This window comes from Pelobates fuscus, chromosome 9 (assembly GCF_036172605.1).
Source record: "Pelobates fuscus isolate aPelFus1 chromosome 9, aPelFus1.pri, whole genome shotgun sequence".
Classification (NCBI taxonomy): domain Eukaryota; kingdom Metazoa; phylum Chordata; class Amphibia; order Anura; family Pelobatidae; genus Pelobates; species Pelobates fuscus.
In genome coordinates, this window is record NC_086325.1 from 165,354,054 (window position 1) to 165,368,472 (window position 14,419).

Genomic DNA, 14,419 nt, shown 5'->3' on the forward strand with positions numbered 1-14,419 from the left:
AGGGTCCTCAGTGTTACCACGTGTACCATGTAAATTATAAAATACAGAATCACAAAACACTGTAACCTATGTTCTTATCTAGCTGTGCAGATAAATGACCGCTCCACTATTAACTCCATACAGTTAGATTTGTTCTCAGTCACTTCTCCCATTTCTTCTGAGAAACTTATTTTATGGTTTTGCAGAGGTTATCCTGCTCAAACTGCCCCTCTTTGTGAAGGGGGTTAAAACATAATTATTAACTTTCTATGTTTGTTTTTTACATGGATCCAAATGTCAAACCTTGTAAAGTAGCTTGCCATGATTCCATTGTGATGGTTCTATGACCCATTGTTTAATTGTAAGATAACAAACCCCCCTTTGCATAATCAGCTGGCTTCCATGACCCTGTTGGCTAGCCGGTTTATAATGAGCACATACCCGGGGCTGGTTTTATCTTTTACCTCTCCTGTGTACGGACTGGTAACTCACAGCGTCCTCACAGCTTTTTTTTTTTTTTTTTTTTTGGATATTAACGAAGTAAAAGCTTATATTGTGACTGACTTTCACTTAACCTTTTTTTTTTTTTTCCTCGTTAAGAAGGCTGTAGTACCTACTTAATATTTAAACTTTGTGGTCAAAGTATTTAGAGCAAATCGCTTTTTTCCCCCTCTTTTTCTCCCTTTCCCTTAGATCTCTGTATTTTTCTGGGTGGCGGGCCTACTACACGTTATTGGAGTGTGAGTAAGTAGCATGATTTTATTATTACGATTCATGAATATGTAGGACATTATAGGCATCAAATCAACTTTAGCTTAATGAAGCCGTGTTGGTGTATAGATCATGCCCCTGTAGTCTCACTGCTCAATCCTCTTTTATTACTTAAATCCCTTTTGTTTGTAATTCTTCCCACATGTGACTTACACACCTTTTCTGAACACTTCCTGTAAAGAAAAGTTTAAACTTCCTTTGTTGCACATTCTGTTTAATTTAGAATTTCCGATCTCCTGCACTGCTAATAGGAGCCTACTGTGTGTATTTAACGTTTAATTTACAGAGCAGGAGATAAAAAATACTAAAGTAAGCTTGCATGTGGTTGAAAATGAAACTTTTTTTTTTTTTTTTTTTTAAATGCGGGCTGTGTCAGTCAGAGATAGGAACGCTGTGGCTAGGGCTGCAAAACCGAAACAAAAGTGATTTAACTCCTGAATGGCAGATAATTGAGCAGTGTGACTGCAGGGGAACGATCTATACCCCAAAACTGCTTCATTAAGGTGAAGGTATTTTGGTGCCTATAGTGTGCCTGTTGTGGATTGATGTTCCTATGATGTCCAGCCAGCAGAAAGACTTGACATTGGCTCTAAATAACGGAACAGTTTGTTCACAAACATAAAAGGCCCTTAGCTTACCCATGACTGCAATCGAGAATTACCACATAGCTCTGGTATTTGCAAAAGCTGGGGATTTAGATTAGTTCATACTACACTTGTCATCACGGGGGAATTTTGTCTGTTGTGGTGATGACATGATGCATGATGACTTGTCTGGGTATCTATAACTGATAAAGCTTTCTATAGTCATGGCTAATTTAAAGTCCCACAGAAATATCTGATCACTCATTCATAATAACTCTCCCGGTGTATGAGATTCGCAAGGTGCAAATATTTCGCATTGCTTCAGATTGGGACATGCTTGCATAAGAAGGAAGGGAGGGCAGATTTCTAACGTTACATCCATATCCTGTAATATTTCATCATACACTGTGCTTTTATGTTTCATAATTAAAGGAACACTATAGTCACCTAAATTACTTTAGCTAAATAAAGCAGTTTTAGTGTATAGATCATTCCCCTACAATTTCACTGCTCAATTCACTGTCATTTAGGAGTTAAATCACTTTGTTTCTGTTTATGCAGCCCTAGCCACATCTTAATTAAACAGAACTTGCAATAAAAGCCTAAATAGGACTCTCTTTACAGGAAGTGTTTATGGAAGGCTGTGCAAGTCACATGCAGGGAGGTGTGACTAGGGTTCATAAACAAAGGGATTTAACTCCTAAATGGCAGAGGATTGAGCAGTGAGGCTGCAGGGGCATGTTCTATACACCAAAACTGCTTCATTAAGCTAAAGTTGTTCAGGTGACTATAGTGTCCCTTTAACTCTACAGCATCTTTGCCGCCTCTTGGTTTATAGGGTTAGGACCTCCCATGGCGATAACTGACATTCTATACAATGCATTTTAAAAAGATGTCATTTCTCGTGTCCCTTTTAATAGTCGCACATTAAATGCAGACCGAATTTATGCTCCCGTGGGAAAAAACCCAAAAACGTTATCCTTGTGTGTAGAATACATCTGTGATGTTGATAGTGTTTTCCATTTCACATTGGTTTTAGCAATGCCTGGTCGGTTGCCATATTTAGTTCACCCTCCTTATTTGCTGTTGTGTGGGTGACAACATGGACCTTCAGTGTCACGCTGTGTTATGGCGTGGACTGATCTTCTGTCTTGTGCCAGCGCAGACGTGGACCCACTGCCACGATTCTGCCCAATATGTTCATTTAGGGTGTCAACACTAAATTAAACCACAATATGGCTTGTTGCGCTGGCATTGACGTTGTATCCAATATGGCACTGCCATCCACTTTGATGGAATTAACGTGAACATGTTGTTGTAGTTTTATTTAGTGATATGAAGTTCCCACTGGTCTGATTGAATTAGATAGCTGTAAATACATTGCTGAGTAATCTGTAGCGATGGTTGCTGCCCCTTCCTGCCTCACTAATGTATAATTTACTGAACGCTACTTAACTCCATGCTAATTAACTCTGATTCTCCGATTTTGCCGAAGGTCGGCATCACATGTCTGTTTGCAGTAATTACAAGTGGATCATAGTGATTAAAGTAAGACGAGATTAAATCACATGCTTTCTCGTTTGCGTAAAAGGGCTCCACAGGATTATTTTCTTCCGTCTGATAAACTGTTTGCGTGACTTGTTCAGGGGTGGGGGTTGCTTGGTGTCTTAATGTTTTTATCTCTATTAATTATTCCTTTTGGGTTAAGAGGTTTGTATGGCTACTGCTATACATGTGTCCCTCTAAAAGCACTGAACTGGCTGTCTGAGCGTATTGGGAGTCATAATCCACAGCAGCTGGCAATTCAGAGGGCGGCCAGGAGAAGAGTGTGCGTAATTAGTCCCACAGTTTAATTCTTCACTGTATTCATGAGCGATGATTAGTACCTGTTCAGGACAAGAGCATTCACATTGGGCAAACCGACTTCCCTTTTTGTGTTTTTATATAAAATGGGGATTTCCTTTGACGACAGTTTTTCATTCAGTTTTTTTTATTTATTTTTATTCAACAGTGGTTTTATCACATGGCCACTGCCGCACTACCCAACACTACACCTCCGGCATCACTGGATGTCAGTCAGCCAGGCTTCAAAAAAGAAATCCTTGGAACTAAATTAGAAGTTAAATATTTATGTTCTGACTGCAAGAATATCCTGCGCAGACCTTTTCAGGCCCAGTGTGGCCATCGCTACTGCTCCCATTGTCTACGAAAAATTCTTAGGTAAGGAACGCTTTTATCTTTAAACAACATATTATTAGCAGAATAAGAGTGTGTCTTCATGAGATACATTTTGCTTGGTTTTGAATGAGAATAACTGCATCTCTGTCTCTTGCGTCCTCAGCTCTGGCCCACAGAAGTGCGCGGCGTGTGTCCAGGAAGGAATATATGAGGAAGGTGTGTCACTAATAGAGAGCAGCTCAGTAAGTTCCCCTTTTTTGTAAATTCCTCTTCGTGATTCCTGCAATTATTGGACTTATTGGCAGAGTAGGGGTCATTTGAGTCTTGTGATCTGCAGGTGGGGCTAGTAAAGAGATGTATTGCTACCACAAGGCACAGATTGTTACCTTCCTTAGACTTTTGGTTTCATATATTTGGATTTAAGACACTGGCTTACATGAGAACCATTCAGCTCCAAGTATTTGCCCCGAGCCTCGGGGGGCCCGACGACTTGCCCCGAGCCTTGGGGGGCCCGACGACTTGCCCCGAGCCTTGGGGGGCCCGACGACTTGCCCCGAGCCTTGGGGGGCCCGACGACTTGCCCCGAGCCTTGGGGGGCCCGACGACTTGCCCCGAGCCTCGGGGGGCCCGACGACTTGCCCCGAGCCTCGGGGGGCCCGACGACTTGCCCCGAGCCTCGGGGGGCCCGACGACTTGCCCCGAGCCTCGGGGGGCCCGACGACTTGCCCCGAGCCTCGGGGGGCCCGACGACTTGCCCCGAGCCTCGGGGGGCCCGACGACTTGCCCCGAGCCTCGGGGGGCCCGACGACTTGCCCCGAGCCTCGGGGGGCCCGACGACTTGCCCCGAGCCTCGGGGGGCCCGACGACTTGCCCCGAGCCTCGGGGGGCCCGACGACTTGCCCCGAGCCTCGGGGGGCCCGACGACTTGCCCCGAGCCTCGCGGGGCCGGGCGGCTTGCCCCGAGCCTCGCAGGGCCGGGCTACAATAAGCCCTGGGGAAAATGTGTCGATTTTACACTTTGGCCCAGTGTAATTATCCTCTGTTTGAGGCCTTTGATGGTAGGTTTGACTTTAATCCCCTTAATATCCATACTAATAATACCTACTCTTACAGTACGGTGTAGCTGTTTCTGATGCTGTTTTATGTGTCCGTGGTGTGTTTTTTTTTTTTTTTTTTTTTTTTTTAGACGCTTTTCATTCCTTGTGATCTGTTGTCAGATTTGGGCTGACTCCATGCAGAGGAGGGTGATTTACAGTTGATGTTATTTTAGTTTTGATGAACATGTGAAATCAGTTGTGTGATGTTTGTGAAGTTTAATCACTTTAATAAGTATAAATGCATGTTGATCAGAGGTCACTGTATTATGTATGATGTGTATTAGGGGTTTATTCTCCAGGAAATTATAGAAACCTGAAAGCAGAATTGGATAATTGAAGCTATATTACCTGCTCAGGTTTTGCATTTTGAGTCTCAATTCTACAGTTCTGTTTTTTTTTTTTTTTTGGTCAATCTTTCTTTTATTAAGGCATATGTGATGGGTGCAGAATAAAGAAAGGGAAATGCATAAGTGGTATACAAAATAGGGTTACTACAACGAAAACCAACGTTGGTTACATTTCCATGTGTTCAATCACCAATGTGCGATGTTGTTCACAATATGATTATAGAATGGGACAAAACAGGTAAGTAGACTCTAGAGTCCCGGTGTAAGCGTGCAGGAGCATCACAACATAAGCAGTTAAGATGGGTTGCCCAGCAGTGGGAAAGTCCAGAACGTGGGGTACAGTTCTGTGTTTAATGAATAAACCCCTCTGTGATAACTAGCCGTGTAGAGGGGGTTAGGACTAGACTTGGACCCAAATGAATTTCAGTTTCTCCAAATGAACCAAATGCCTTTAATCTGAGCCCAATCGATCCTTAAGGGATTTACCAAACGGAGTCTTATTCGTTGAATAATGAATATCAAACGGATCAATTAGTTCAGGGGCAGATAACAGGCATTTGATTCGTTCCTATCAGGTGAAATTAGTTTGTGCACAAGTCTAGTTAGGACTAACGTTGTAGGATTATTGTCGGTTTCTTTTCTTCAGAGCATTTCATTGTATCCATAGATTCCCTTTATTTAGAAACTCCAAAAATACCTCCTGTGTATATAACATGACATCGAGAAACTCTCCGTCGCAGACTGCCAAAAAAGATAAATACGATTGGTTAGCTCACTCAACTGAAGCATGTAAAAACTGCAGAGTATCCGGGAGGGGATTTAATGGGTAGGGTCTCATTTTCCAGCTATGGGTACACCAGGAGTGGTATGTCACTTCTTAGCCACATCCTTCGATACCTCCTATGCACATATTTAGTTGGGGTGCCCCTAAAAGATTATTCTGTGTACACAGAGCTAATCAGGTGTGCCTTGTGATGTTTGAAATATTTTGATGTTTTTTAGAACTTACTAAACTTTTTTTTTGTTTTTTATTTGTATTTTTTTTGCTTTGTTTTCTTCTGTTTAATCGAATATATTCGCTTTTGTACTCGTTTATGAATTCACTAACATCTTAATGCTAGGTTTCAAAAAATAATTTTATATTATGTAGACAATTCCCTCTGTATTTTTGTTTGATAGTTAACCAGTCTTCTGCATATCCAGAACCAACTTCTGTTCAGCATCAAACGGACCCTGTCTATCTCTTTTACAGGCATTTCCCGATAACGCAGCCCGTCGAGAGGTAGAGAGCCTCCCTGCATTGTGTAAAAATAATGGCTGCTCTTGGACCGGCACTATTAAGGAATATGAGGTGAGAACAGTATCCTGTAGTTTCCACAGGACCTTCAGTGCTGTAACTTTTGTTTAGTTTGTTGTGTTTTTTTTGTTTGTTTTCGTTTTTATTTCACGGAAACGATTACATGTATTATAACCTTTGTGTTTAAGATTGTGAAATATATATATATATATATATATATAATTTTATTTTTTTAATTTTTTTTTAACACAAATTGACTATAATCGTTTCTGTGAAATAATAATAAAAAGTGATAAGTAAATACCTGTTCCCCTTTTTCAGTTTCACACGTTTAGAAATCCTTATATCCTGGTCAAGCACAATGCATCACAAAAGCTTTTTTTAAGGCCAACTTCATCCAAATTTCACATGCCCACTCTCACCCATTAAGGGTAAGCCACACAGAGAGGAATTTACTCGTATTGATGCGTTACAAAACCCTACACTGGATAACTAGACAGAACACATCTCCTTTTTTAGGGGGCTGTTTATTATTTTTTTTTTTTACTGCTATTTAAAGTGATAATACTCTTCCTTTAACTGTAAAAAGTGTTCATAGATCAGTGTTAAGACATTAGGTAACATAGTAGCCTAGGTTGAAAAAAAGACTAGTACATTTTTTTTATGCTGTAGAATAAAAAAAAGGCAAGCAACACAATTTGAATAGATTTTATTTTTTATTGTACCACAAGCAGGCAAAAATGTACTGACAATTGGATATCTCGGCATTCATATTAACTATTATATCCTTTAATATTATGCTTTTAGAAAAAAAAAGCATGCAGAACTTTAAAAAAAGAAAACTCTACCGAATACAATAAAAGAGCCTCTTTAGATAGTGAGTTCCACATTTGTATGATTCTTACTGTATTGAATAATTTTGTCTGCTGTAGGTGAAATCTCCTTTCTTAAAGTCTCAAAGGATGATCTTTTTTTTTTCTTTTTGTTCAGTCCTATTAATGAACAGGCTACCAGAGAGCAGTTTATACCAACACTTTATTTGTATAAACTTGTGTCCCCTCTGAGAGTAAACAAATCTCATTTATCCAGTCTTTCTTTATAACTACATTTTTCCATTCTCTGTATTAATTCCATGGCCTGCCTTTGCACTTTTTTTGAATTCAATAAAATCCTTTATTAATTTTTAAACTGGTGCCCACAGTTGTACCGCATATTAAGTCTGGGTTACAACCAAGATTTTATAGACCATATTAGTGGATCCATCCTGTGAAGTTATCCATCTTTTTATGTACAGCAATACCTTACTGGCCTTTGCAACTGCTGACTGTAAAATTATTCCCATATCCTTCTCCTTTACAGTTAACCCCAAGTCAGCCTCATTCGGGGTATAAGTTGCTTGTTGGTTCCTCATCCCAAAACATTTCATGCACCCGTTTTACCCAACGTCATATGTTATAAACTCTGGGAAGGGCGAGTCATTGTGCATAACTAGTTAACTTTTAATAAAATCAATCACATTAACTGCCTACGTGCACTGCAAACGCCAATTAATGGTTAAGTTGTTAAACAAACACACCTGTGTTTTGTAACCCACTGATGGACACACCTTCCGTTCTCACTGTGATGTAATCATTAACATGGGAATTGTTTTCCCAAACTGGGAAAAAAAACTCTCCAACCTTATCATTTTACCTCTTCGGCACCTCTGGTTTGTCGTTTGTTTTGTCTTTGACATTACGGTGTGAGATTTCTCTCTCCAGACTAGCTGAGCATTATGGTAAATGTAGTTCGTAAACCTCTGCAGTACTATTAGTTGGAATGAAGGGCTAGAGAGATCATTGCAATTACTGCATTGGGACATCCCTTGATCTCGAACAGTAATGAATGGAGGCTTTGTGAATTACATTCCCCATCATCCTCAGCCAGCCTTGTGGGGCAATGTTTTGTGCCATGTTATTGTTCATTGTGTGCCCATGCTTCATTTTGTTACATTGAAATCTTTTCTTCACCAATAACGGGATGTGCATTTATTAGAGGAACGGACCTTTAATGTACGGAACTCCAGAAACTGCCTGTATTTTCTTTTTTATTAAATTTGTAACATTATGATAGAGTAGAAAGCTACAATTTCTGGGGAAATTGTGTGAAGTGTTCTTGCCTCCACCAGTAGTCTACAACTGGAGTGGGCGGAGTAACTGTTATTATTTATTTATAAAAAGGGGGGAAGGAACAGCGCTACAGTATTGATCACAAGGGGGGATAGAGCTGCACACCTGAGAGGAAGGGTAACCCTAGAACCCCTCAGAAAATGGAGAGAACAAAAGACCACAAATAATACAGGGTGCGCTAAATAAAACAAAGGGAGATGAAACGTCTCTTTAGGTACAATGTAGACCTTGAGTGAATATTCTTATGTTCTTGCTTTGGAATCTCAGTAGTCGAATATGGACTATTATTTATTTATATAGCACATTTAATTGCAACGTTGTTGCCCAAAGTGCTTCACAGTTACATTAAAACATAGTTATAAAAACATTAGCAGGTGTACAAAAGGCCCTGTCTATGACATCACTTGCTGCTGCAGCCTGGCACAGGTCAGAGTATTTTGGCGGTTGCCATCTTTAAACGGTCATATTTTAAAAACTATACATCCTACAGCGAAGAGCTTTATATTGTGAGAATCACAAGACCCCAAACCTACATTTTGATGCACAGTATGTCTCTGAAGTATTCAAAATGAAGGCACAGTCGCAGTTTAGAAAATGCCCTTCAAATTTGAGCTGACTAGAGGGGAGTTTCAATGAATGTCAATGGATGGCGTGAGTTGCAAACAAATGGTCATATTGTGAAAACTATCAGGACTATGGCTTAGCCATGGACATGTCTAGTGGCAGCAGGGATAGCTGAACGTTTTGATATAAGATTTGTGTAGGTGGGCTCGGAAATGAGGGAGTGGTGGCAGTTTAGAAATCATGTCCTGATTTTTCAGCTTTTGCCAGCTCCCACTCTAGTTTTGAACATTTTGCCATTCATTCCTATGGGACCAATTTCGCCACAAGAACGATGATATTCCGTGAACCATTCGGCGAAACGTTCCACAAAGTAATAGCAATCCAATCGGGAACAATCAGCACGTTTTGGTATATTACTGTCTATGTAGTGTAAAAACTGTGGGAGGAGTTAGGGTGGTAAATTTGGCTATAATAAGAATAATATATATGTGAGATAACATTAAGTGGTCTTGCTATGCAAGAACACTTAATTAGTTGGTCCTTAGTTATTGGAGATAGCTTTACATGGTCACTCTGTCCGTTGCTAGCCCGTGTAATTGGAGATAGCTTTCTGTCTCCCTATACGTTGCTAGCCCGTGTAATTGGAGATGGCTTTTCGCCGTCTCCCTGTCCGTTGCTAGCCCGTGTAATTGGAGATGGCTTTTCGCTGTCTCCCTGTCCGTTGCTAGCCCGTGTAATTGGAGATAGCTTTACGCGGTCTCCCTGTCCGTTGCTAGCCCGTGTAGTTGGAGATAGCTTTACGCGGTCTCCCTGTCCGTTGCTAGCCCGTGTAGTTGGAGATAGCTTTACGCGGTCTCCCTGTCCATTGCTAGCCCGTGTAGTTGGAGATATCTTTACGCGGTCTCCCTGTCCGTTGCTAGCCCGTGTAGTTGGAGATGGCTTTACGCGGTCTCCCTGTCCGTTGCTAGCCCGTGTAGTTGGAGATGGCTTTACGCGGTCTCCCTGTCCGTTGCTAGCCCGTGTAGTTGGAGATGGCTTTACGCGGTCTCCCTGTCCGTTGCTAGCCCGTGTAGTTGGAGATGGCTTTACGCGGTCTCCCTGTCCGTTGCTAGCCCGTGTAGTTGGAGATGGCTTTACGCGGTCTCCCTGTCCGTTGCTAGCCCGTGTAGTTGGAGATGGCTTTACGCTGTCTCCCTGTCCGTTGCTAGCCCGTGTAGTTGGAGATAGCTTTACGCGGTCTCCCTGTCCGTTGCTAGCCCGTGTAGTTGGAGATGGCTTTACGCGGTCTCCCTGTCCGTTGCTAGCCCGTGTAGTTGGAGATGGCTTTACGCGGTCTCCCTGTCCGTTGCTAGCCCGTGTAGTTGGAGATGGCTTTACGCGGTCTCCCTGTCCGTTGCTAGCCCGTGTAGTTGGAGATGGCTTTACGCGGTCTCCCTGTCCGTTGCTAGCCCGTGTAGTTGGAGATGGCTTTACGCGGTCTCCCTGTCCGTTGCTAGCCCGTGTAGTTGGAGATGGCTTTACGCGGTCTCCCTGTCCGTTGCTAGCCCGTGTAGTTGGAGATAGCTTTACGCGGTCTCCCTGTCCGTTGCTAGCCCGTGTAGTTGGAGATGGCTTTACGCGGTCTCCCTGTCCGTTGCTAGCCCGTGTAGTTGGAGATGGCTTTACGCGGTCTCCCTGTCCGTTGCTAGCCCGTGTAGTTGGAGATAGCTTTACGCGGTCTCCCTGTCCGTTGCTAGCCCGTGTAGTTGGAGATAGCTTTACGCTACCATGGGGCAGGGAGAGCGAGAGTGTTTCAGTGTAGTCACTGCTATTTAGCTGTTTTTAACGTTTATCAATGCGGAACTGGAGAGAGACATTATATATCTCAGCATGTTCGGAATGTTCGTCAGGTGATTTTAGACTGTTTAATGTATTGTAAAAGCATCAACAATGCCACTAAATGTTTAATGTTTTAGTCGTGTAATACAACCGTGCTCGCCTGTTTCTGGGAGACTAAGCATGGTTAACGATAACAGGTTGTGTTTGCATACTTACTGACTTATTGTGTGCCCTCCAAGCTATAGCAACGGTCCTCGACCTAGCTTGAATGGAACCCAAACTGCATACAAGCCGTTGCCTTGGTGGCCTATGCATCATGAACTGTAAAAATAGCTCAGAAGCCCATCTTCTAATTGTCCTATAATCTATAACAAACACAAGTCTACAAAATATCATTAGCTGCTTCCAGGTATCTAAAGGAGTCTCCACACACCTGAAAGTGTGGAGACTGGCTAAAGGATAAAGATAAAGACTGGGTAAAGATTCGTGTGACAAGCTTGGTCTAAGCAATGGGGGCACCGTTTTGAGATTAATAATTACTAAGAGTCTACTTTGCTCGGGTTTGGGTTATAAATATATGCTGCTCTATAGCAATTAACAGAATATAGCGTATCATGTACTGCTGGCTGGATTTGTTGTGAAAGTGGTTTTCTGGCAAAAAAAAAACAACCCAAAAAACCTTGTTTAGTCTCCAGTGAATGGAAATGATCAGGTAAGCGTGAAACAGCTCTGTGAGAGGGGCTACGGTATTAATGTAAATAAATGAGACCTTGTGACTACCCCTGCATTAGACTTATTATTATTATGATGATGATGATGATTATTATTATGAAGACCTCTTTGACACCGCTTTTGGATCCATTATATCATTCAACCATCATTTAACAAAAGGCAGGTACGTCAACGTGTCGTACACTTACAGCACCCCATAATTCTTTGCTAGCCAATATCTGTGTAGCCCCCTGGCTGGGGGCTATTATTTTCACGGTGGACAAGTTGTTAGAAAATGTATCTTTAAATTATATTTTTCATACATGATATATAACGTGACCGGCAATTCCACTGGGTATTCACGCAAAGATCCCCCTCCACACGTCCGGTAAGTCCACAGCCTGAGGGAGACAAAGACTGAAGATTTTTTTAAAGCGTTCTTAAAAGTTGCGGATAAATTCTGTCATTATTTTGATTGCATTTATTAAAAAGTGACTGCTCTTTTCAAAGTGCCACCAGTTTTCACAGAAAATCTTTTTTCAGAAGATCACCAAACTTAAACTGGATAAAAAATTCGGACCCTTTTCTGTCAGAAAAGGTAGAGGAAATATTCATAAATCCGTTGCGTTGGCAGAAGAATGGAGCAAATAAAAAATGACGGTTATGGCTTGGAAAATAAAAGGAACACGTGAAAAAAAATCATGTATAAATTGAGCCAAAGGTTCACTACAAACTCACTAGACATTTGACAGACAACCTTTTACCTACACAGTCAGAGGGAGCTTTGTAGACTGGGGAAATTAATATGACGCTCTGTGACAAAGACGTTTAGCCTGGGAATTCACGCCTTTAGATTTATTCAATATATGGTAATGTTCACACCTAAGTGGGTCAGTTTTTTTCATTTTGTTGTTGTCTTAAAAAAAAAAAACCGCACGCACTCTAAAGTTAACAACTTTTAAGGGAGAGACAACTCAAATAACAATTCAGAATTTTCTTTGTTTTTGTCAGACATGCAGGGATTGGGAATACACAAGGTACGAATTTAGCAACCGCAACCCCCCCTGGTTTCTGTGATATACTCCATTTATAAATATATATATACACACACACACACCGTCATGGTAAAAAAAAATACACCCTCTTCGAATTCTATGGGTTTACATATCCGGACATAACAATCATCTGTTCCTTAGCTGGTCTTAAAATTAGGTAACTACAACCTCAGATGAAGAACATATAACCCATTACACCGTGTCATGATTTATTTAACAAAAATAAAGGCAGAATGCAGAATCAGTGTGTTAAAAACGAAGTACACCTTATGATTCAATAGCTTGCATAGCCACCGGTCGCACTCATAACTGAAGGAATCGTTTTCTGTATGGCTCTCAGTCTCTCACATCGTTGGGGAGGAATTGTGGCTCGCTGTTCTTTACAACGTTGCTTCATTGAGGTTTGTTGGCATTCGTTTATGCACAGCTCTGTTAAGGTCCTGCAATCGCATTGCAATCGGGTTGAGTTTTGGACTTTGACTGGGCCAATGCAATACCTTGATTATTTTCTTAAATCAATGATTAGCAGAACATCTAATGTGCACGTGCTGCTCTAAATTATACGTGTCTCATATTCTTAATAAATACAAATAAACCAACATCGAGAGTGCACACTGTGCTGTAAAAACATAAAGATTCCACAATCTTCTCCTACACAGGATAAGGAGAATATAAAAGTCTATATAAATAACAGAGCAAAGAATAACATAAAAATACATTGCATAATACTGTAATGTAGGTGAATGCATTTAGTAGAGCCACTCACATGTACCAGAGCTGTGATCGGGCTCTATATAATCGGGTCCTGGGTGCCCTCTTTATGCCCACTCCAGGCGACAAAAACATTTACTGTTTAAAAACAATATTAAAAAAGAGCAAGGAAAGACTAGAATTAAAAAGAAATGGTGAAATAAAGTTAATATTTTTCAACAATAAGCTTTCCAAAAGCACAACACGTTTCAAACAGGTTGAACTGCAGCTGATGAAAACCTTTTGGCTAAAATGTGTTGTAATTATAGAAAGCTTATTATTGTTGATAAATTATTCACCATTTTGCGTGAATTTTTGGCTTACTTTGCCCTTTAATATTGTTTTTATGATTTTAATTTTTTTAAAATCCATAATGTATTTGTTTTTTACACTGGTCCATTGGCTGGTGTGTTGGAGACTCCTCTTTTAACCAAAGCCCATGAAGGTGCTCCCTAGAGCATATAATATAGAGCCTGATCACGGCTCTGGTACATGTGAGTGCTTCTATCTACTAAATTGTGCATTCACCTACATTAAGTGTTACGCTATGTATTTTTATTTTTGCTCTGTATTTTTGTGTGGACTTATAAATACTTCTTATCCTGTGTATGAAAAGATTGTGGAATCTTTGTATTTAAAGGGGAAGTATTTGACCTTTTAACATTATACTATATACCACTATATTTGCTGGGTGTTTATAGAACAGAGTGCACTTTATATGTTGTTTTATATACTGCCTTAATGTTCTGAGTAATGTAAATTGCGTGTGAAGTTTAGTCCAGTTAATTTGGTACGGAACATAAGGCAACTGAGAAATCTGGTCAAACTTACCCAGCAGCCTTTACCGGGATTCCTGCCAGCTGCGTAAGAATGACTCTCCAGTGCTTTATTGGGTGGATTGCGGTGCAAGGACTGCTTGTGTTTAAAACGCCAAATACTGAATATTGACCTGCCATGTCTTGTAATGTCCGATCCTGAATATGTAACCGGAAATATTCTCAAATCCCGGCCGCTGTAGACATTCTGTGAGGATAAAACTATTTTGTGTTGTGCCACATTTGGTAAACGAACCTGTGTAAAGAAATTAATGAGAAGATCAA

The 14,419-nt window shown here is 40.9% G+C and overlaps 1 protein-coding gene across 2 annotated transcripts in view; it reads left to right on the forward strand.

The window, feature by feature from the left end:
* The first annotated feature begins 672 nt into the window (after positions 1-672).
* TRAF2 (TNF receptor associated factor 2) overlaps positions 673-14,419 on the forward strand; it is a 55,773-nt gene continuing 42,026 nt past the window's right edge. Inside the window, exons 1-4 of one of the 2 annotated variants that reach the window (XM_063432989.1) lie at positions 673-723; positions 3,346-3,554; positions 3,676-3,754; positions 6,209-6,307. In XM_063432989.1, coding sequence (XP_063289059.1) covers positions 3,358-3,554; positions 3,676-3,754; positions 6,209-6,307 — 375 coding nt within the window. In that variant the 5' untranslated portion in view covers positions 673-723; positions 3,346-3,357. Of the gene's footprint in view, positions 724-3,345; positions 3,555-3,675; positions 3,755-6,208; positions 6,308-14,419 lie in introns of those variants that run through there. The other variant, XM_063432990.1, reaches the window with a different exon arrangement.